The 23394-nt window shown below is 30.6% G+C and overlaps 4 protein-coding genes across 6 annotated transcripts; 2 read left to right on the top strand and 2 right to left on the bottom strand.

Annotated features, from left to right (window-relative positions):
* Window positions 1–2164: 2164 nt before the first annotated feature.
* Window positions 2165–4238, bottom strand: LOC109595778 (tripartite motif-containing protein 2). The gene is made up of 4 exons (XM_049970266.1): window positions 4111–4238; window positions 3657–4059; window positions 3270–3593; window positions 2165–3212 (listed from the first exon to the last, which is right to left on the bottom strand). The coding sequence occupies exons 1-4, from the start codon at window positions 4203–4205 to the stop codon at window positions 2247–2249; spliced, it is 1788 nt and encodes a 595-aa protein (XP_049826223.1). The 5' UTR covers window positions 4206–4238; the 3' UTR covers window positions 2165–2246.
* Window positions 4239–5873: 1635 nt separating this feature from the next.
* On the top strand, window positions 5874–11339 carry LOC109595821 (phytanoyl-CoA dioxygenase, peroxisomal). Its single transcript, XM_020011246.2, has 8 exons — window positions 5874–6047; window positions 6244–6369; window positions 8228–8339; window positions 10347–10514; window positions 10573–10716; window positions 10773–10907; window positions 10959–11096; window positions 11162–11339. The coding sequence occupies exons 1-8, from the start codon at window positions 6040–6042 to the stop codon at window positions 11234–11236; spliced, it is 906 nt and encodes a 301-aa protein (XP_019866805.1). The 5' UTR covers window positions 5874–6039; the 3' UTR covers window positions 11237–11339.
* Window positions 11337–18068, bottom strand: LOC109595823 (microtubule-associated protein RP/EB family member 1). 3 transcript variants are annotated; one of them, XM_020011247.2, is made up of 6 exons: window positions 17920–18068; window positions 14547–14815; window positions 12743–12995; window positions 11930–12042; window positions 11738–11872; window positions 11337–11680 (listed from the first exon to the last, which is right to left on the bottom strand). In XM_020011247.2, the coding sequence occupies exons 2-6, from the start codon at window positions 14811–14813 to the stop codon at window positions 11621–11623; spliced, it is 828 nt and encodes a 275-aa protein (XP_019866806.1). In that variant the 5' UTR covers window positions 14814–14815; window positions 17920–18068; the 3' UTR covers window positions 11337–11620. The 3 variants fall into 3 exon arrangements, with proteins under 3 accessions (XP_019866806.1, XP_019866808.1, XP_019866807.1); XM_020011249.2 differs by lacking the exons at window positions 12743–12995; window positions 17920–18068 and adding an exon at window positions 13940–14171 and having other exon boundaries at window positions 11930–12039; XM_020011248.2 differs by lacking the exon at window positions 17920–18068 and having other exon boundaries at window positions 11930–12039.
* A 91-nt stretch (window positions 18069–18159) lies between these two features.
* On the top strand, window positions 18160–23330 carry LOC109595820 (helicase SKI2W). Its single transcript, XM_020011245.2, has 12 exons — window positions 18160–18475; window positions 18639–18852; window positions 18903–19061; window positions 19185–19759; window positions 19816–20090; window positions 20145–20541; window positions 20693–20971; window positions 21026–21253; window positions 21306–21620; window positions 22144–22776; window positions 22828–22962; window positions 23045–23330. The coding sequence occupies exons 1-12, from the start codon at window positions 18296–18298 to the stop codon at window positions 23276–23278; spliced, it is 3624 nt and encodes a 1207-aa protein (XP_019866804.1). The 5' UTR covers window positions 18160–18295; the 3' UTR covers window positions 23279–23330.
* Window positions 23331–23394: the final 64 nt, after the last annotated feature.

Here is a 23394-nt window from a genome sequence, read left to right as displayed (position 1 = left end):
TAACAAAAAAGTAACTAGAGCAAAGTTTATCTATGGCATTTTATACATACAGTATCGAACAAAATTACTGAAATCTTTTTATTTTATAATTAATAATAAACAATAATAAATTAAATATCTTTTTTATATTAACAATAAAATATACATACATTATTATTTTCATTTATCACTAAATGTAATGGTGACCAGAAAAATAACACAAAATTTAAAATCACATAATTTTGTTAAGATATTTCATAAAAGGATTTAATTCAAATTTTGTGGAGTCAGTAAAAAATATATATTTCAATATGTCATCTTATAAACGCATATATGCATATCATGTTAGTCTGATTTGGCAAAGAAATAGAACATCAAATGTATTTACGTTTTGTGTATATATTTAATAATATTTTTAATAGTTAGAATTTATTCTTAGTAGGATTTATATTATTTTAATAAATAAATTCAGATCTAAATATGGCTGATATTGCTAAAAACTTATGATGCTTCCAAAAAATGGTTTTCATGCTTATTGACAAATATGAAATAACACAATTGAAAATACAATGAGAAAATGTTCAGTAAACGACATCCTTTTTTCTCTAAATAAATAAAAAATGATTTAATTGGGTCGTACAATATTAGTGTATCTATTAGAACAAGCAAACATCGACTGTATGGACAAAACTTACGAGGATATATTTCAGTAAAGAAACCATTGGCATCAAAAAAGAATATTCGATTAAGATTAAAAATTTGCACAAAAATGTATTAATTATCCTCTAGAATTTTGGCGAACAAGATCAGATGGTAAAAAGTACGTTCATCGTCCTCCTAATAAAAAATACACTACAAAAACTTTGTGTGGAGAAACAGTTTTGGTTTGTAGTTCCTTTGGCATGGTATAGGACCATTACAAAAAAGTACTAGTCAAATAGCCGTTTTATATATAAAGACATCATGGGAGATTTAATGAAACCATTTACCAACGATAATGTCCCAGTTATGGATTTTTATGCATGATAATGATACGAAGCATGTATTCAAAGTTCGTTCAAAGTTGGTCAAAAGATAAAACTGGCCAACGTAAAGTCTGGATCTGAATACAATTGAAAACTTGTGAAACGACATGTAATTTAGATTAAAACAACAAAAAGCATCAAATTTAGATGAACTGTCGGTATTTTATTGAATCTTTGCCTCACCGTTTACAAGTGGTTATAGCGAACAAAGGGTACCCAACAAAATATTTATGTGAACATCCACATTTCTCATTTATTTTGTTTAAAATTTAATTTAAGTAAAATTATTTTGATTTAGATACAAACTGATTAATGCTGTGAAGAATATAGTATAATTATATTAAATATATTAAAACATATATGAAAAATCCCAGGGGATAAAAATCCAATTTTTAAAATATTTCATATTTCTTCCCACTATTGTAAATGTTAGGGAAATATAATAGATATCAAAATGGTTTTTAAAATTTTTATCAGTTTGTTCTATACACCTTCAAAGTAATAAAGAAATATTTTTGTCTAAAAATCTCACCTTCATTATAATATACAGTAGAAAAATCGTTTGACCCGTTTGAATCTAGAGAGACTTCATGCTCGACAGAGACAGCAGAAGTCAGCCTCGTAGTGGGAGACTTGCTATCTCTATCGTACGTGATATATTTCTCAGGATTCAGATGGATCAAACTCTTTTGGTACTGTATATGTATGTAACAGCGCGGTCAGGATTATCGGCCATTTCGAATATTGCTTATAAATAACACACAAGAAGTTCTTACAATGTAATTAAAGCAACCGGTACTGGATTATAATCAACAGTCAAACAACAGTCGCATGAAAAACGCGATGATCCTGACGGTTATGCTAAGTCAATACTTCTACTCAGCTTCCCTGATGGAGCTTAACTGTCCGCCCTTGCAGGTCTCCTCGACCGTCACCCTCGGTTCGAGTTCCATTCCTGCTTAGCATTTCCGCCGATTAGCTTTATTAAAAATACATATTGTTTGTTATTTTAATATACTTGTTATCGTTTAAAAGATTAGGTGTTGCCACAGATTATTGAGTACCTTACCTTACCTAGTAATTTTAATACACAGTTCTTATCTTAAATTCTAATTTAAGTTTAACACAGTTATGATTCACGATTAATAAAACAACATAAATAACTATAATTTATTATATTTATCTGATAATTAGTCCAATACCACAATTTTAATTAATACACATGTACACACTTGTATCTGATTAGAAAATTATACAATTTTTATTCTTGTGATCCGTCATTATTATACTTAAATCTGGTGTTATAGCTAATCCGGATACCCAACCGAAATTCTGTTTTCGTCCAAATATCTTGATTATTGTTCCATCAGGCTTAAACACTTGTATTCTAGCATTTCCGCCATCACCAACCAAAATAAAACCTAAAGGATCTACAGCAACCGCTTCAGCGTAACGGAATTGTCCAGGATTCTTGCCTAAACTACCGAATTCTTGTAGAAGTTTACCTTGCATATTAAAAATTTTTATTCTATGGTTGCCGGTGTCAGCTACAATAATGTTATCTCCATATGTGGTAAGTCCAGTAGGATAGTTCAGACCTGAAATTTCTGAAATAATACTTCCATCGGTGGGATGTACAATAACCACTCTGTTATTTCCAGTATCGGATATTACGAGTTCATCATTGGGACCGACACTGACTCCATCGGGGGTTTTTATCACTCCGTGGCAAATCATTCTCATATATTCCTTATTTTTAGAAAATACATGAATACAGTCTTGCCATTTATCCGAAACATACAATTCATTTCTACTTGAGGAAAAAGCGAGTGCCGTAGGACAAACAAAGTTCTCATGAGTTATTTTGCCAACCAATTTTTGACGGTTTCGATCTAAAATCCTAATACTTTTACTATCTGTTGAAGCGATATAAATGTTTGAAGAATCCCATGGCGAAACGGCAACACCTGCAGGTCTAGGACATTTGGACCATTTAAGAGTGGGAAGAAATGTCCTTGTTTTGTAATGTTCCACGGCTGGGTCCAGTGACTGAAGTATCTCCGCTTCATCTTCATCATTGTAAATTCCTTCGTCGCAAAGGTCTAATTTACATCTATCAGAATCAAATATTACTTTGGATTCACCAAAAGTGTAAATTTCGTTTAAAAGCTCGGAACCATCCTTATGAAGCGTCATGAAAACTTGTACCTGAAAAAAATGAAGCAATGATTAATGACATAAATTGATAACTTTTTTGTACACTACTTTGTCATTTCTAACATCATTAATTTCTTCTTTGATTTTCAACTTCAGTTCAGCGACTCTAGTCTTAAGACTTTCGGCAGCTCTTTTCGAATCCGCTTTATATAAATTCAATTCTTCAGATAACTTCTTTTGGGTTTTTAAAAGGTGAGCAACTTTATCTTCTATTGCCTTTCTTACAGTCTCTCTTATTTGTTCACAATGATCAGTGAAATAGCGCGTTTTATGTTCCAATTTCCTCTCAGTTTCATCTAATTGTTGATTTAGGTTCGTTAAGATATCGTTGAGTTCTACAATATGACCTTGCCAACATATATTGCAGAATATCTAACAACAAAACACTGTGATACTATAAAAAATAATATTAATTATTTTAAAAATTTATGTTACCTGAGAACAGTGCTGACATATTTGATGACTATTATTACTAGACACCGTTTGGCATTTAACACACCTTAATTCCTGGGTCAGTTGGGGTGAATTTTGACCCTTTACCAACTTCAACAATGAATCTATGTAAACATTACTTTTTAATTTTTCCAGTGAGTAGTTTCCGTCCGGTAAAGGGGTTTGATTAAAACAAGTTGGACAGTCGATTACATCGATTTTTTGTTTAGCAGTATCCAGTTTTCCTGATGGGGATGTAGCTAAAAGGGTGGATTTCTCAATGAACAGATTTTGGAGGCAAGTAAGACAAAAAGTATGTTGACAATCCAGCATACGTGGATTGACCAATTCTTCCATACATATTCCGCATTGTATCAATTCTTCTAAACCAATGATTGAATTATGTCTAAAATAAAAAATGCAAAAATAAATTCAATATACGACACTCGAAACATACCTTGATATGTTAGTAAATTGAAGACTTGATCTTTTAGAAACAGGTGCCTTTTTTCTATAATTAACTGAAGCAAACCTCTTAATTTTGTCACTCATTTTGTAAAACTAATTGTATCTATAACAATGAATATTACCAGTCAGTTGTAGATAATGTATTTAATCTAATATTGATTGATCGACAAAGAAAATAATCTCACCTTATATCTTGTCAGATTTATTTTTAATTTTTACGATAAGATATAAGGCACTAAAATAATTAAACAATATTTACATAAAGATAGTACTTAGTAAATATATCTATCAATTAAAAAAATAAATCCTTATGTCGAAGTACCCTACATTGTTTTTATGAAAATTACAATGAATATTATCAATAGTAAGATATCTATCTAATACATACATATGTTAGTACATTATTTTGGGAAGTTTAAAAGCATATTTTTAAATAAATTAATCTAATAAACGTATGTTGAGAAATCCATACACGTAAAATAAATAAAAACACGTAAACTTTAAACCTATGGTTTGACATATAGTGGTGGCCAGAGAAATATCACAATATTTAAAAATTATTTTGTAAGATATTTCATAAAACAATTTAATTCAAATTTTGTTCAGTCAGTATAAAAAATATATATCAATAATCTATCCTTTCTTGTCCTCTAGGTAAATAAAAAATAATTTAATTAGTTTATACAATATTAGTGTTATTAGTAGAATAATCAGACGTCGACTGAAAGAACAAAACTTGCAATGATATATTTCAGCGAACTATTTGTATCAAAATATAATGAATATTCGAACAAGATTAAAAGTTTGCACTAAAATGTATTAATTATCTTCAAGAATTCAAAGATCAAGTAGTAAAAATTACATTCATCGTCTTCCTCATAAAAGTTTGGATCCCAGATACAGTACAAAAATTATGGAACACGGTGGAGAAAAAGTTTCGTTTGGGGTGCCTTTCCTTGGCATGGTATAGGATTATTACAAAAAATTATTAGTAAAAAGAATCATTTTATATATATGGAGACATCATGAGAGATGTAATGGAACCACTTACCAACGATAACTTACCAACTATATTGTGATACATGATAATGATGTGAAGCATGCATCCAAAGTTGTTCAAAGTTGGCCTGGCCACTGTATATTGTTGATTATTAAATTATTCTGCTATAAATGTAAAATGACAATTTTCTTATCGACATCTGGTAACAACAGTTCTTTTAGTTTTTCAGTAAAAAAATAATTTTAAAACATTAATTTTTTGCGGGAATCATATCCTAAAAAGAAATAATAACAATAAACAAAAAAATTATTAAATTATTTTAATCCATTCTTGTTATAAACATCGTTTTATTTTTATTTATCTTTATAATAGTTATAACTATTAACATCATGAAACAGCATTTCATTTCTTTTAATTTCAAATAGATAGTTATTTTAGTTTGTAAACAATTAAACCTTTAATTGCATTTATTGATCTGTCAGTTATATTTATCAGAGTTAACCATTTTCACACAAATGTGAATTAGTAAACTATTATAATTTAAAAAGTCGTTAAATAAGTATTTTAAAATCGATTTTATATTTTTATTAGTATTGAATTATATTGGAGTTTATCATATTCTCAAAAACATATGATATTCTAAAAATAATCTTGTTCCAAAAGAACGTCATACAAAATGTTACACCTTTAAATGTAAACCAGGCTGCATAACAGTTTAATGTTATTTGTTTTTGTTGGAAGATAAAATAAGCTCATATCGTAGTAAACAAGCAAATCATTGTCGTTTAAAATGAAGTAATAAACAGTGTTTACAAAATATGGGCAGATAAAGTTTCACAACAACCAAGAGCAAATTTTTAAATCTTAACAGAATTGACCGTGTCACGAATTCAACAAGAGCATAGACAAGAGTTCAAGATGGACAGGTGAGAAACATTACATTACGAGTTAACTCTCTAGTGTAAACTGATGATATCAAATAATTAAGTTTAATTTTGAATCTATTTAGTATATTAATATTTTAAAATTTTAAAAAAGTATATTTTAATCAAATATACACATATATATTTGAATTAGAAGTAAATAAAGTTTAAAATTTAATCTTTATTATTTTTATTTTAGTCCCACCTTGTTTCAATATACTCATGAAAAATCAAGACTGAGTGAGGATCAAAAACAATTTTATGAACGCAATGGATATTTACTTATTAAAAATAATGTGGAGGATAAACTGTTGAACGAAGTCAGGTAATTCTATTTATAATATATTGTTTAATTTTATATAATAATTGTAATGGTGGATTATTTAGTATGTATAGTGATGGCTAGAGAAATAGAACACATTACTATGTTAACGTCAATTAGGAAACGTACACCTCTAATTGAATGCAATCAAAATTTGTCTTAAATTATATTTTATTTAAAATAATTACACTATATCCTTTCTCCCATTATTCATTTTGTACCTAAATCAAAATAATTTCTACTTAAATTAAATCTTAAAAAAAATAAATGCGAAATGTGACTAACTGGTCACAGAAATAACACACTTTTGAAAATTATATATTTGTAACTTTAACAAAATTGATTGACGAGACAAAGATTCAATGAAATATCGGCAATGTTTGTTTGAAATTAAATTTCACGACTCATCAATTAATAGCCACAATTTATCTAAATTTGATGCTTTTGTTCTTTTAATGGAGATTTACATATACTTCCACAAGTTTTCAATTGTATTTAGATCTGGACAATATTTTCGTCTTTTAACCAACTTTGAAATCTTTGGATGCAAGCTTCGTATCTTTATCATATATAAAAATTCATGTAAATGGTAAATGGCGTTGGCAAATAGTTCCATTACATCTGGGGTTCTATACCATGCCAAGAAAAGGAACGCTAAACGAAAACTATTCCTCCACTGTGTGGATGTGAATGTATTTTTTACCATCTGATCTTGTTCTATCGAAAATAAAATCATCATTACAAAGTATCCGTCACCAAAATTCTAGAGGATAATTAATACAATTCTCAGCCGGCATAAACATCCCAACGAACGGGAAATGTCCTATCCAAGATCAAAGGGATATTTGTTGACTATCCTAGGAAAGTTCTATTTAATTCGACATTAAATTTTCTATGATGTGTATTAATTTTATTTATATTAAAAGGTAATATAAATTAAATTAAAATATGTATAAAATTCATTTTTATTATTTTATTAAAAGCAAATTGACTGAAAAACAAGAAATATTAAACATTAAAATATACACATATATAATAGAAATATCACAGAGGTGTGACTCGCACTAATATTTTCTGAAAATAAAGATAATTGTACAATCATCATAAAATTAATTTAACAAAAACAAATTGTTTTTATAGCAAAAGCAGAATTTCAAATTTGCTAAATTAGAATAAAAAAGTTCTTTACCATATAGTATATAGTTACTTTTATTAAAAATATTTAATTACTTAAAGATATACTTATTAGAGTTATTACCCTCAAGTTTGGAAAAAACTTTGTGCAAACCTTCAATCTTGTCATAAATAAAGTCATAAATATTTAGCTATATCAGCAATATTTAGATCTTAATATTTCATAATAATTATTATTTTCCTTTTCTCTGAAGCGCAATGTTTCTTTCCTCTCACTGAAAGTGAATTTATATAATAAAATGATATAAACTTTACTAAGAAGAAATTCTAACTAATGTGTTGTTAAATACATACACAAAACGTAAATACATTTGAATGTGCTATTTGGCCAATCAAACAGATTAATATATGTGTTTAGAGTAATATCTCCGATGTTTTAAGATGTGTAAAAAAGCAAAAAAAATATAGATCATTGAAATATATATTTTATACAGACTGGATAAAATTTGAAGTAAATCTTTTTATGAAATATCTAAAATGACTTTAAATTTTGTGGTATTTCTCTGACCACCAACCACTGTGTTAAATATATTTTTTCACCATTATCAATAAACACAGTATTAAATATTTCTAATACAATAGATTTAATATGATTCAGTATTAAAAAACTTATTGAATCTATTATATTATGTTTTACACAATAAAGTTTTCGTAATAAAATTTTTAGACAACGTTTTCTTGATATTTGCAATGGTGAAGCAGACCCTGGTTTTATGACGGTAATGAAAGATAAGTCTCTAATGGAAACAGGAGCTAAAGGAGAACGTTTGATAAATAAAGTAAGTAAAAATATAATTTTGGTATTATACACAGTACAATTTTATTCTCATAAAATTTAAAATATCATCATCAAATCATGGTCATTATTTACCCTAGACAACAAATAAGATAAATTATTTAACTCTTACATGTGTGCAATTAGTGACCTACATACAAATTTGACTAATTATAAGTCAAACTCAGTAAAAGGCCTATTTTTAGGGCTATATTAGGAATAGTTTTCTTGCTTTTTTGTTATTATATTTAACATATTTCTTGAGAATATAAGACTAATTTGAGAGATAACTTTTTTGTTTTATAAACAATTTTGTTTTTTATTCAATATATTATACATATACATGAATTATTTCAAAACGCAGAATACCTATCGCATTATATTAAAATAAATGTATTATCAAAATAAGTTTTAATAAACAATGTAATCTCCTGTATAAATTAAACTACAAAATTGCATCAACCACAGAACTTTGGAACCATCAATAATATTAATATCACCAAATACCTTGAAAAATTATAAAACAAAATTCGTTAGAATTAAAAAAAAAACAGAATGTGACTGCATTTGTTAAATCAGTATTTGGTCGGTCCTCCTTTATTTTACCTTCCTTAGCATATTCGAAAATAGTGAATGAATAAATTCTTGATCTATAGCTCACCATTCTTCTTTTAAAAGCATTAGAAGGCTCCTACAAACTTTGAACCTTGTGATTCATGCCTATTTCTGATGGTAGATATACTTATAGTGATTCTAACGTCTGCACGAAGCTTGGATATAGAGAATGTGTGATTTCGTCTAGTAGAAATTAACCAGAAAACGGTCCTGTTGTACATTGACATTACTAGTTTGACGATAACGATTCAGTAAGCACAACTTACTACACTTAATTCAGATTGTCATGTTCCAAAATTGCAATTGTAGCTATAAAATCTTTAGAAGAAAGTCTCTTTGAGGCATTTTACGGTGTTAAACAGCAGATAAAATACAAGAAACGGAATGTTGATATTATTTTATCATATAATACTAACCGTCAGGAGCTGCAAATATTCAAATAATATTACTGGTTGCAATAAAACGAATTGTTTATTATTCGAATAGTTGGAGGTACTTTTTGCCATTCCATTTGAAGCCTTTTCAGAACCTCTGTCTTATTTTTTATTGTATGCTGCCATATCTTCCTTTCTAAATAATCCCAAAGGTGTTCTGAAGGGTTTAGATTCAGTGATTGTGAAGGCTAAGGGTGGCATCGAGTCCTTTAATATGTTTCCATAAACCAATAGATTCATTTTTTGGTAAGACGAATCAACAGGGCAACCATAACTTAGCCCCCTCCTGTAACTGTAGGTAATTAGTATTTTTATGGAACCGTTTACCTACTGGTCGCCTTACCATCATTTCCAAATAACTAATACTTTCATGGCTAAATAACATCAATCCCCACTTTTCGTTGGATCACGAACATGCTCTTGCAAAACTAAGCCTGTTCCTTCTATTTTTGTTTGATATAAGAGGTTTCTTTGCGAGTGTTCTTCCAAACAGTCCCATTTTCCGCAGACTTCTTTGCACAGTTTTGGCAGATAAATTTTTTACACTACCCTACTTAATACTCAGTATTACAGTATTTTAATATACAGAGAGTTTATTTTTTATAATTATTATTTGTTTGGTATTTTAAACAGTTATATCTTAGGGTTTCAAAACTTTTTTCCAGGAGTATATATTTGAAAAATAATTTCAAAAGTTAATTTTAACAAATATTTAATAATAAAATAAATTATCAAAATTTCTATGGATTCATCTATTTTAAATCTGTGCGGCCCCTTGTAAATTATTAGTTATGATTTTTTATAACAAAAATATTTAATATATTTAAAAATTAATAAAAGACAATTATGGAACGATCTGCCCAGGCTTAAAAAATTTTAAAGTTTGTTGTGCGAAAATGTGAAATGCAGATTGATGAATTCACTATGTTTATGATGGTTGTTTATTATAAATTCAATTTTAGATTCAGGACTTCTTGTTCGACGATGTTCTTTGGAAATACTGTATTTATCCTTCAGTGGTGGACATTGTGGAGTGTATTATTGGTCCCAATATTACTGCAGTCCATTCGATGTTTTTAAATAAACCTCCTGGTGGAGATCCCAAATTGTCTCTCCATCCTCTGCATCAGGTTAGAGTGAATATTTTGAAATAATTGTTCATAAAAATAAATTCACTACATATTCTAGGATTTGCACTATTTTCCATTCAGACCAGCCAATAACATAGTTGCGTCTTGGACAGCAGTAGAGAATGTAGACGAAACTAACGGATGTTTGTTTGTTGTACCAGGTACGCACACTGGGCAGTTGTACAAGCACGATTATGCAAAGGTATGTTGTTAGTACTACGCAGACTGTTAAAAATATATACTCTTAAACCTTTTTAGGATTACAAAAACAAAATGTATCACGGAATACCAAACTTAGACCACTTGGTGAGGCTAACTGTGCCAATGGAAAAGGGTGATACCATCTTCTTTCATCCGTTGTTGTTACATGGATCAGGACCAAATTTGACGAAAGTGAATATCAATTTTATTATAAAAGTAGTTTGGTCAATGGTATTTTTTTAGGGTTACCGCAAAGCTATATCTTGCCATTACGCTGATAGTAATTGTCAATTTATTGATGTTCGTGGAACGACCCAAGAAAATATTGCGAAAGAAATAGAAGAATTAGCCGCCAAAAAAGGAGTGTCACTATTATTTGCGGTAAAACAGATTTTAAATTTTTTATATTTATGTGCACTATAATATTTAAAATACATTTTTTTCAGGATGTATGGAAATCCAAAAGTAGACTAGTTCGCGGAGATCCAGGAAATTTTCAAAAATATAGCAGCCATCTTTAATTATGTTTATATAGGATTGATGCATTTAATAATTTTACTGTCTTGCTTTTTCAATACTTTAAGAAGTATCGTGAGGTATCAGAAAATAAAAATATTAACATAATTAAGTAAAATTTTATTACGAAAATGAAAGAAAGAACCTTGTTAAACAAATGATAGCAACGCAATATAGAAATATCAACAATTTACAATACACATGTCTAAGCAACACTCACATAAATTTACTTTAATAAACTTAACCAGATGATTAAAATATGCAGTAGCTATATTTGTTTTTTTACAAGTCAGAACTGTTATTAACATATAGTTTTTCAAATATTAACTAGAGTAAAAAATGAATTTTGAAATAAATGATGAGATTTTTGACAAGGCGAAATTTTTACTTTAATATTCATCTTCTTCGCCAACGCCACCTTCAACTTCGTCAGGAGGAGCGAATCCCTCCTGTAATTAGAGAAAAATGGTCAATTCAAGTCTAAAAATTTAACAAAAACAACTTACTTCTGTTGCATATAATATATCTAAAATTTTCTGGATATACGGACTCGTTCCTTCTGCCTCTTGACACATAACTTCAATATCTCTAAGTTTTCCAAAGTAAAAATCACGTTCCTTCTCCAATCCGTCGATTGAAATCTACACACAAACAAAAACGGTTTATGAGAAATATAAACCAATTATGAAAATTCTTACTTTCATCTCGGATATTTGGTTATTTAGATCATCAATTTTGCCAGCATCTCCAGCAACTTTGTTGTTAGTTGGCCTCGTTGCCGTGGGTCGTACGGTATTGGCTTTAGGTACTACTTGAAAGAAAATAATTTTTGTATAATTTCAGCGTATCCATCTAGTTAGTATTTTACATCTAGTTCAACTAAAGCACATGCAGTCGAATTAAATGAAAAATAACAAGCGCAAGCAGTTTATATGAACACAATGCTTGAGATAAAAATACTAATAAGTTTGAAGCATTTGTGATACTCATGCTTATACAGAATTTGGAATATATATGTATAGAATTATGTAACTGAATGATTTTTACGATTATACCACAATAACAGATATATTTCATATGATTTTTAATAATATATAATACTGATTTATCCTGGATATAAATACAGTCTATTTAAGATGGAAATACTCGACTTTGTTTAATAATAAATTTTTATGAATAAAATAAGTTTGAAATGGCACAAAATTTGGCAGTTCTAATCAATTTAACCACTAGAAAATTGATTAAAATATTCGAGAATATAAAATAATAACTTAGGCCTCATAAATCAGATATATTAATATGAAAAAAATTATGGGGATCACGTTTTTCCATATTAAATGGAGATATCTATTCAAAATTTACATTTACCGAAGTCACGTTAAATCAATTACATACATATGAATCCAGTACGTTTAAAAAATAATAAATATAGCAGTTTAATCTATAATGAAAATTTTCATTTTCAGCACAGAATTTAACTGCCCGTTGTCGAATAAAAACAGTCACCGTACCAACACGTCCGATAGGCTTGGACTTGGCAGGCGATGTTGGCGCCGTAATGTTGTTGGCTGAACGCGGTTTCATCATCAAGCCGCTTCCACGTGGCGCCGAACCGCCTCCATTACCCATTGTTTCGCCGCCACGACACGCCAGTGCGTCGTATTCTGTTCCTTTGTAGTTGGCATCGAAAAACTTCTTGAACCACTGCAGAAACTCGAAATTGTCCTGGAAACGGCCCTTCACAAGCCGATCTATCGGCACGATCTATAATGCCGCAGCGAAATGAAAAGTGAAAACAGAAAAATAATAACAGGGAAAATAATGCTAAATAAAATATAAATTAAAAATAAAAAAACAAAACGGTAAATGTGCGCAAAAGCTTTGGGGGCGAATGAGCCAAAACAAAATGTAATCAAATGGCAGCCAGTTTACCTACACCCGTGTTTGGTTGATTCATTTAACAATATATTAGGGAAATATGTACTGATTAATTTCGGTCCATCGAAAAAAACGGAATAGGTCGGGGATATGAGTTATTGATTAGAACGAATTTGTATTTAAATGTCAGTCTAATAATAACTCTTCCGTTTCCATTGTCAAAATATTTATGTTTAATCGATATTTTGTAGAACATATGGGTTTTTTATCATGTTAATATTCCCTTATTGTTATTATTAGAAACTGTGTCAATAAATTGTTTTACAACAGTAAATGTCGCATCGATTTTCATATTCCCGACAGATATTGTAACACTATTCTTTTTAGAGTATCTTGATCAGTGTGAAAATGCATAAATATATCTTTAAGACGTTCTTACAACCATCCTTTGCATTTATTCACACCTTATGGTAATTAAGAACCAATGCATATTACAGTTACTTCACGATTGTAAATACACACATACAACAGATAAAATACAGTTTGATCAACACAGAAAAATTTCAATGAATCATCCATAACGGGAATGAATCAAAATGAATGGCAACCGGTGAAATTCCGATGCATGCTCATGTGGTCGGAATTTTTCTACTTTGTGTCAGGCCAAATTTATAAATAGTTAGATTTGTGTCGTCGGCCGGAAACTCGTTCAATACCTGAGTTTTGGAAAATTTAACTACGATTTAATTATTAATAATAAACCGTTTTAGCCGATTTTTTACTTAAACCCAGATACTGAACGGTCATCCACGACTGCCGCGCCCCATTACCCTGCCTGGCATGATGCTTGGGCGCGGGCACGTGATGGTGGTGCGTTTGACCGCCAATGCCATCCTGTGCGTGCGCCCCCGCCGCTGCCGCCCCAATCAACAAGCCGCCACGCGCCTCCAGCGCGTCGTATTCCCGCCCATCGTAGTTTGCGTCGAAAAATTTCTTGAACCATTGAAGGAACTCGAAGTTGTCTTGGAACCGGCCCTTGATCAGCTTATCTACGGGTATTATCTACAACGTTCGCATGTGTGGCTGTATCAGTGCTGCGTTAGCAGTTTAATTTCCAAGGTGTCGCCAATAAACACGAAACATAGCATGGCATATTGTTTTAGCGACACCAGTGTACATTGAGACTGTTATATCACACTTGTTGGCTAATCGCAATTTGTGACCACAATGTTGATTAAATTAATATCTCATATGAAAATAATGAGCATATACCGCCTGCTTAGTGTTAACCTGGTTTATGACAAAATAACAATAAAATCAGTATGATATAGCTCAAAGTTTTATCTAAACAGTCAGATTAAAACACCTTAAGCAGATGATATAAAAAATTAAATATATAGTCAATATCATCAATATTAAATAATATAAAGAAATTACCTTATCTACACACATCTTTTTGAAACTGGCTTGTAATATTTTGAAGTTCTGAATATATTCATGCTCTAAATTAGTCCGGAACTTTACCCTCTTCAACTGCACAGATCCCGGAAAGAGCATGTCCATAAACTGGCAATAAGCTGCACCTGAGCACAGCTCCTCAATTTTTGCGAAGCTGCTCTGCAAACATTCGTTGACCCAGGCGAGCATGTCATGTCTGGACAGGTTCTCTGTCGTCACATTTGTAGAGTAAACGTTTACCGCCATTGCTGTGAAGAACACAGGTAAATTAATAACGTGCAAACTGCTGTTAATCAATTCGCAAATAAGTCAATATATATATATATATATATATAATAATATTATTGATGACGATATGAACGATTAGATATGATACCCAAATTAATCAGCAGAAATTGCAACTAAAATAATTTATGACACATTTTGCGATGCAGTTTCATCCTATATTATTTTGAACATTTCAATTTATTAAAATAAGCTAATTGGTCACTGTTTAGAACTTAACGAGAAACTTACAGAATATACAGGGGTGGAAAAAAGAATAGAATATTTTTAAAAATTTAATTTTCATCCCTTGTGATTTTTCGTATCTGCTGCAATGGAGTTAAACAAGGTCTTTCTATAGAATATATTTTATATATAAGGTGTATATATTAAGTGTGGAATATTATTTTATTTGCGGTCAGTTGTGCATTTTCGGTCGCTTTCAACGTAGCAATGCCTAAACACGTTTATTTTTCAATTTAGGAAAAGAATAAAAATGAAACAGGCCGAATGTGACTTAATTAAAAACATAAAAACATTAATTATTACTCAGAGTGCTGTTTCGAAGATTTTGTGCAAATTCCGCACTCAAGGTGGTGTTAAAAATCGACGCAAACCAAGACATCCACGAAGAGCCAAACCAAATTATAAAAAGATCCTCGCAAAACGTCAAGAAAAATCACGGAGGAAATTTCGACACAATTTAATCTAGATATTAGAAGCAGAACAGTGAGAAATCGCCTTATTGATGCGGGTCTACATGACAGAGTTGCAGTTAAAAAACCACTGATATCAAAGAAAAACAGAGCGACCCGAAACCTTGTTAGTGACAAATGGCATTTGCAAAATCCCATTTGTCACTAACTCAGTGAAAATGAAACACTGTTCTTTGGACTAACGAAAATAAATTTAATTTGTTTAGGTCGAATGGTAAAAAATTTGTAAGACGGTCAGTGAGCAACGATACCATTTTAAATACCAAAGTCCTACAATTAAACATAGCGGCGGAAGTATTGTGGTTTGGTGATGCTTTTCTCCATCCAAAGTTGGACCCTTGATCCGCGTGGAGGTAAAATGGATCGTTTTCAATACACGGACATACTGGAAAACACCATGTTTCCAACTGCCGAGGAGGAGACGCCACTTCGCTGGATATTTCAACAAGACAACGATTCCAAACACTCGTCTAAAATTGTTTAGGAGTGGTTTCTAATGAAAAACTAAATTGTGCTTGAATGGCGGTCTCAGTCCCCCGATCTAAATCCTATTGAGCACCTTGGGAAGTATTAGACCGTTGCAGTCGAACAAAAAATATCAAAAGCAAACAATACAGGAGCAGTACCAACAAATTCCTGTTGACACATTGCAGAGACTGGTAGATTCTATGCCTAAAAGATAACAAGGAGTAATAAAGCCAAAGGATACGCCTCAAAATATTGAAATATTTGAGTTACTATTATTTTTTTTTTTTTTAATATTAAAATATTCCATACTATTTTCCAGACCAAATTGATTTTTTTATAAAAAAAGGAGTAAAAACCAGTGAACATACAGGGTGTTCGGGAAATGAATGCCGAAAATTTAACCACGGGTAAAACTCTTTAAAAACTTTCTGATACATATTTTTTTTTTTTTTTTCGAAAAATCCATATTTTGGATTTTTTTAATTTCTTTTTTTCACTACTTATACCCATTGGTGTATAAGTCGAAAAGTGTGCAAAAATATGATATTGAAAACAATTGTTTGCAGATGTCATATTTTGCACCCTTCTCGATTTCATGTCGTAGACACCTGACTTTCAAAAAAATTCAAAATATGGATTTTTCAAAAAAAAATGTATTTGAGAAAGTTATTGCCTTAACGAGTTTAATCCGTCGTTAAATTTTCGGTACTCATTTCCCTAACATCCTGTAATGATCATTGTGATTAATGAACCAATCTTGCACTAAATTAGATTTATTCATATTAGGAAAAAATTAAGTAACATTTGTAACAAGTAAATATTCCATAATTTTTTCCACCACTGTACCTCTACTCGGTGAAATTTTCTGATGCAGATGTGTATCATACAAGTAAACTAGATCAAATTTCTAATGACCTTTTAAAATTGGTGGAGAACTTGCATAAGAGATTCCTAAAATTTGATAGATAAAGGACAATATACAGAACCGAGTAATTGTCGAATATACGTGAAATTAAAAAAAAAGTAAAAATAAAATACACATCATTAAAATTTAATACATACAAAAAAATATTTCGAGTATCAGTACATACCTATTTTCATAAATATAAATAAAAAATTTGTTTATACAAGATTGGTAATAAAGTCACTAAATATGACGGAAGTTTGATACACAGGAAATAGAGCAATAAATACACGTCTAGACGTTTTCGTACTCAATGATGACTAGAGAACTTTGAAGTTTGCAGTTACCAAGTTACACGTTTTTCATTTTTTAAACACTAGACTTTATACAGAGCCGACTTATAAAAATATAACTGATATTGATTAAACATTTTTCGTTAGAAACTGTGGATGGATATTGATTGGAACAATTAAAGTCGCCGGTCCTGAATATCGTGACTACAACAAAAATTAATAAACCAGCCAAGGTAGGACTAACCATAATAACATTTTTGTATCACACATATATGTTTTTACATAAAAAAACACAAATCCTAACACCAATTGAAGGCTTACATAACATTAGATTGATCCCCATACGGAAATAAATGATAAAAGTAACGAAATTGGGCAATAAAAAGCTTGAGGCAAAAACGATTCATACCGGTTTTTTTCTAGATCGAGTCCCGTTACAAAAGGATAACCAACGCGTCGGTTCTAAAAATACATTATGGGGATAAAATCTAACCTCTTACCCTCAATATTTTGATTTTGAAATAAAAAAGGATGTAAATGTTAAAGAATTATATTTTTGTCACTTAGAAATCACCATGATTGTAAAGTGACATTCGAAATGTTATAGGACGTCACACACAATTTGTTTAAAACCTACTAATACGAAATTTGTGTTAATTGTTACAACTAGAAATAAAACAAGTTAGTGAATATTGCTCTTCATTTACCTTTGATTATTTTATATGTTTTTAGCGAATAAAAGCCGGGAGTGGTCCTTCACACAAAAATACAACACCCGGCCGATCGGCCATTCATCAAGTTAGTGACAAATCGCAAATTAACAAAGTCCCTAGATATTCGAATTAGATCAAATCGAATTTCTAAATTGAATTATATTAAATAATCGGAAATATACAATCGATATTAATAAAACGCCCTAAATATATAACAACATTATTATTTTATTAAAAATGGATTAGGAAAATAATTATTTTGGCAACGTTGCAAATTGAATATTAACCATAAATATATAGGTTATAAACATCTAAGAAAGAAACATAACATAGAAAACCCGGTGACAAACATTTAGTTAAATTTGCATCAATGGCACTAAACGTTGTGCCTATCTTACCAGATATTGGGGAAGAATTACGAAATTATATTGTATGTCCAGATAATTTACCAATTCACCAATATGAAAATAATCAGGAGTTTTGGCCCAGAACTTCCAATGTTGAGGATTTACTGTCCTATGAATCATTTGCTCTATCTACTACATTAGAGGTAATAATCCTTTAAATTTTGGTATTAAATTCTTACTCTAGATAAAATTGAAGGCATTTTTATGTTTTGTTAGATAAAGTTCAATGTCTTGCCATTTAGCTAATTTAGATAATGATATATGTTTAATTTTAATTTTTGAACTAAACTTGATTAATTATTGTAGGTTCGTAGAGATCTTTTTACTGGCAAAATTAATGGTTTAAAAGAAGTTGAGATACAAAATGTTGGAGCTTCTGCAAAAAATTCCATGTCTTTCAACCGAGCACCTGCTGCTCCTTCTGATGCAACAAGAGGAAATGCTTCTTATGTACCATTTCTACCTGGCAGTTTCTCTCTCTCTCAAAAAAATAAAAATAACGACATACTTTTAAATGAAGGTATGTGTTTTCGATAAGGTTTATCATCATAATTTTTAACTATTTTCTAGAATTGTTGGTTGTACCTCCTGGTTTTGATAGAGGTTTAGAGTTTAAATCAGATGGTTTCACTGTAATTCATGATGGTTCTATGGAAATCAACGGAAAATCGACATCACATTTTATTAATTTAGCTGATATTGCTCAAAATGAAGAGAAAAATCTCCAAGGTACATTATGTATTATATTATATATAACTTATATAATATAAATATATTATTCAATAAGTTATAAGCCAAAAAGATTAAGGAATTAAATAATCTGATAAAAAAGTAATTTATTTTTTTTAATAGAAATGTGGAAAGAGGCGACAAAAGCATCCGCAACTGAAGATGCCAGTTCTAATTCTAACATACCAGGGGAAGATGATGTCCTTCCCAAGGACACACCTATAATCAACATAAGCTCTATGCCACCTCTCAACACCCCCAAGAGCACAGAATGGGCTATTCTACTTGATAGCACACAACCAGTGAAAGATTTTAAAGAAAAAGTTCCTGATATGGCAATAAAATATGACTTTGAGTTGGATCCATTTCAAAAATTGGCAATTTTGCAACTGGAACAGCACAATCATGTTTTTGTGGCTGCACACACTTCAGCAGGCAAGACTGTTGTGGCGGAATATGCGATAGCACTGTCACAAAAACACATGACCCGAAGTATCTATACGTCGCCCATTAAAGCTTTGTCTAATCAAAAATATAGAGATTTCAAGAAGAAGTTTCACGATGTTGGTTTAATAACTGGAGACTTTCAAATAAATCCCAGTGCATGCTGCTTAATCATGACCACTGAGATATTGAGAACTATGCTTTATTCAGGAAGTGATATTACAAGAGATTTAGAATATGTTATTTTTGATGAGGTATATGAGTTTTTAGTTATATTGTTTACATATTAGTTATAAGTTTCTTAATACAGGTTCATTACATAAACGACGTAGAACGTGGTCATGTTTGGGAACAGGTTTTAATCTTGCTACCAGCTCATGTGTGTGTTGTACTACTGAGTGCCACTGTTCCAAACCCTATTGAATTTGCAGATTGGTTAGGAAGAACACATCAGCGACGAGTCTATGTCGTTTGTACTTATCAGAGACCAGTACCTCTACAACACTTTCTTTACACTGGAAGGGGAGGTTCTACTAAAGATAATAGATTTATGCTCTTGGATGGTAACACATGGATCAAAGGAGGGTAAGAAAAATGTTATAAACATTTAATTAACATAGTTTATGTATATTCCTTTAGGATGACCAAGGCTAAGGAAGCTTTAGAAGTATTGCAAAAACCCAATGCACCATACAACATGGGTTCCCAGATGGAGAAAACATTGTGGCATGGTCTTATTGATCATTTGAATAGAAATAAACTACTACCCGTTATTGTTTTTACGTTCTCACGTAAAAAGTGCGATATTAACGCTAGTAATCTGTCAAAATTAGATCTAACTGATAAATCTGAAAAGGCCCAAATTATGATGTTTTTCAACAAATCTGTAAAATGCTTAAAGGAACCTGACAGGGAAATTCCCCAAATTTTAAAAATGAAAGACATTTTGATGAGGGGTATAGGAGTCCATCATAGTGGAATTTTGCCAATAATAAAAGAAATCGTCGAAATGTTGTTTCAAAATGGTTTAATAAAGGTAATCTTTCAATCTTATAGTAAATTTACAACCTAGACGATTATTTAGAATATCTCTTAACAATCGAATACAAACTTTTTTTTTAATAACTATAATAATAATAACTGCACAAACATAAAAATTCTAATTCTGATTATTAAATTTGTTCTAGCTTTTATTTGCTACAGAAACATTTGCAATGGGAGTGAATATGCCTGCCAGAACAGTAATTTTTGACTCTGTTAGGAAACACGATGGCAAAGAACTCCGTGATTTAGAACCTGCAGAATATATTCAAATGGCAGGTAGAGCTGGTAGAAGAGGCTTAGATAAACAGGGTACAGTTATACTGTTATGTAAAACTTTTGTCCCCCATGAGGACAGTTTAAAAAAAATGATGATAGGCAAACCAAATTCGTTAGAGAGCAAGTTTAAACTGACATATGGAATGGTAAATCATAAATTTTATAATATATACAAGTCTGTCTAAAAATATATATTATAGGTATTGAGTTTGTTGAGAGTTGAAAGTTTGAGTGTTGAAGGAATGATGTCTCGTAGTTTTCGTGAAGCAGACCATCAAAAGAAAATGGTTGATATAAAAAAAGATTTGGAAAATGTTGAAAATCAACTAACCGAACTTTCTAGACAACAGCTCAGTAATTATCTACAACCTTTAGTGAAATTTTATGAAAATGCGAGCGATTATCTAAAATTGCGCAAAGAAATAATCGTATGTATTCTACATAACATATTCTTATGATAACTAATTTCATGTATTTAAGTCTGAGGTTCTGACTGATTCGAAATTACAAAAAGTCATGACACCAGGCCGCATTCTTTTAATTACGTGGAAACAACATAAGAATAAGCTTGCCCTTCTCTTAAACACGATTAAGTCCAAAACTGTAATGTATAAGGTTCTTGTGTTGACTGATGGAAACTCAACAGTAAGTGCTGATCCTAACAAGGACGACCTTTGGTTTCATATGTTGGGGTTGGCTGATGAGTCGGTATTTCTACCTATGGTATCAGCTAGTCATGAAGTACTTACCATTACTCCATCTGATGTGTTTGAGATATCTGGAAAAACTATAAAGGTAATTTTATTGAACTTATTATTATTATACAGTACAGTACAGAGTTTGATCCATCTGAATCCTGAAAGGATGCAATAAAGACAGAGAAGTCTCCCATCTTGGGACAGACTTCTACTGTCTCTGTCATGTATGATGTCTCTCTCTAAATTCAGACAGGTCAAATGCTTTTCCTACTGGATATTATTTATTTAGTATGTGCAATGTTTCCCTGTTACACACTCCTCTATTTGTTAATTAAATTTAAATTCATGTCCTGTGGTGATTTATTTGTTTTTTTTTCGGTTGATACGATTTTTTTAAGAAAGTGAATTATGATAATAAGTAATTTAACAATTTTGCCATAATGAAGGACGAAAAATAGCAGTCAAATATTTTTAATTGGAAATAGTGGAGAAGGCGGTAACACTATCACGTTGTTTTTATTTATAATTTACCCTGCATTAAATATTTATCTTGTTAGAAATAATTTAAATTTGACAAATAAAGTAAACTCGAAAACTAATATTAATGTTTTAAATTGCAGATTGATACTGACATAGTATTGAAAGATTGGGATAAAAGGCAGATTCCAAGATTTAGACACGATCCCCCTGGACAAACTTGTTTGAAAGCAGTGCAAGAACTGCAGAAAATCTCTATGCAAGCTAATGAGAAAAAATCTATGAATAATATGGGGTATTTGCATTTCATTGACGATTTAAAGGTGAATAAACAGGAGTTGTTCTACCTTCTGGAAGACATGTATCGCATGAAAATTGCGATGTTAGATAACATTCATAGCACACAAATTCCCAATTTTGAGCAACAGTTTGCTGCCGTATTTACAAGGAAATTCTTGGAAGAAAAAAAGAAAGATTTAGAATTTCATTTATCTAACGCTAGTCTTATTCTGTATCCGGATTATCAGAAAAGGATTGAACTGTTGAGACGATTTAGATATGTAGATGTAAATAACAGAGTGCAACTGAAAGGACGTGTAGCATGTGAAATGGGAATGAATGAATTGCTAATCACAGAAATAGTGCTAAGAAATATTTTGACGAGATTAAAATCAGCAGAAGTTGCAGCATTGCTATCTGCTCTTGTTTTTAAAGTTAAAATGAGAAATGACACATACGAATATGAAGAGAAGGACCTTACAGAGAATTTGAGAAATGTAAGTCACATATTTAATGGAAATTTAACTACTATCAAGTATATTTTTTAGGGTATTGCAGAAGTGAAAAAAATACATGAAGAAATTGGTGCTTTGGAGATTCAGTTAAATATATCAACTGAAGAGTTCCAAGAAGATTTAAATTTTGGCCTTGTATATGTTATTTATGAGTGGGCTAACTCAAAGGTAAAAATATCAATATAAATTATCCTATTTTTCGTCTAATCAATTTAAATTACTTATGTTAATTTATTTTTTATCATTGCAGCCTTTTGCGGAAATAATGATGTTGACAGAAATACAGGAAGGAACTATTGTTAGATGTATCCAACAACTAAATGAAACTATCTGTGATATTAGAGACGCCGCATACATTATAGGAGATCCTGCATTGCACACTAAAATGGATGAAGCATCAATTGCAATTAAGAGAGATATTGTTTTTGCTGCAAGTCTTTACACTCGTGAAGATGAAAGAAGCAGCGAAAAAATTATTTATTGAATTTTATATTTCTTATCAGTGTTAAATTTTTTAAATAAATCTTGAATTTGTATACTGTGTATTGTTTTTTACAAAAGGCTGGTTTTATTTAAACCAAAACCATATTTAATACCTAC

The sequence above is a fragment of the Aethina tumida genome, chromosome 1 (assembly GCF_024364675.1).
Source record: "Aethina tumida isolate Nest 87 chromosome 1, icAetTumi1.1, whole genome shotgun sequence".
In the NCBI taxonomy this organism is placed as follows: domain Eukaryota; kingdom Metazoa; phylum Arthropoda; class Insecta; order Coleoptera; family Nitidulidae; genus Aethina; species Aethina tumida.
Note: the sequence above shows the minus strand (reverse complement) of the source record. Positions and strands in the feature narration are given on the sequence as shown.

What these genes read in the sequence shown, in the direction of transcription:
- LOC109595778 (XM_049970266.1), bottom strand. Translation starts at nt 4,205, where the DNA reads ATGAGTGACAAAATTAAGAGGTTTGCTTCAGTTAATTATAGAAAAAAG. An exon ending in TATGTCAGCACTGTTCTCAG is followed by an intron (nt 3,594 to 3,656) that starts GTAACATAAATT and finishes TTTTGTTGTTAG; the next exon opens with ATATTCTGCAATATATGTTG. An exon ending in ATGATGTTAGAAATGACAAA is followed by an intron (nt 3,213 to 3,269) that starts GTAGTGTACAAA and finishes CATTTTTTTCAG; the next exon opens with GTACAAGTTTTCATGACGCT.
- LOC109595821 (XM_020011246.2), top strand. An exon ending in AAACTGTTGAACGAAGTCAG is followed by an intron (nt 6,370 to 8,227) that starts GTAATTCTATTT and finishes TAAAATTTTTAG; the next exon opens with ACAACGTTTTCTTGATATTT. An exon ending in GAGAACGTTTGATAAATAAA is followed by an intron (nt 8,340 to 10,346) that starts GTAAGTAAAAAT and finishes ATTCAATTTTAG; the next exon opens with ATTCAGGACTTCTTGTTCGA.
- LOC109595823 (XM_020011247.2), bottom strand. Translation starts at nt 14,813, where the DNA reads ATGGCGGTAAACGTTTACTCTACAAATGTGACGACAGAGAACCTGTCC. An exon ending in AAAAGATGTGTGTAGATAAG is followed by an intron (nt 12,996 to 14,546) that starts GTAATTTCTTTA and finishes GCGGCATTATAG; the next exon opens with ATCGTGCCGATAGATCGGCT. An exon ending in ATATATTATATGCAACAGAA is followed by an intron (nt 11,681 to 11,737) that starts GTAAGTTGTTTT and finishes CTCTAATTACAG; the next exon opens with GAGGGATTCGCTCCTCCTGA.
- LOC109595820 (XM_020011245.2), top strand. Translation starts at nt 18,296, where the DNA reads ATGGCACTAAACGTTGTGCCTATCTTACCAGATATTGGGGAAGAATTA. An exon ending in TTAAACTGACATATGGAATG is followed by an intron (nt 20,972 to 21,025) that starts GTAAATCATAAA and finishes TATATATTATAG; the next exon opens with GTATTGAGTTTGTTGAGAGT. An exon ending in ATGAGTGGGCTAACTCAAAG is followed by an intron (nt 22,963 to 23,044) that starts GTAAAAATATCA and finishes TTATCATTGCAG; the next exon opens with CCTTTTGCGGAAATAATGAT.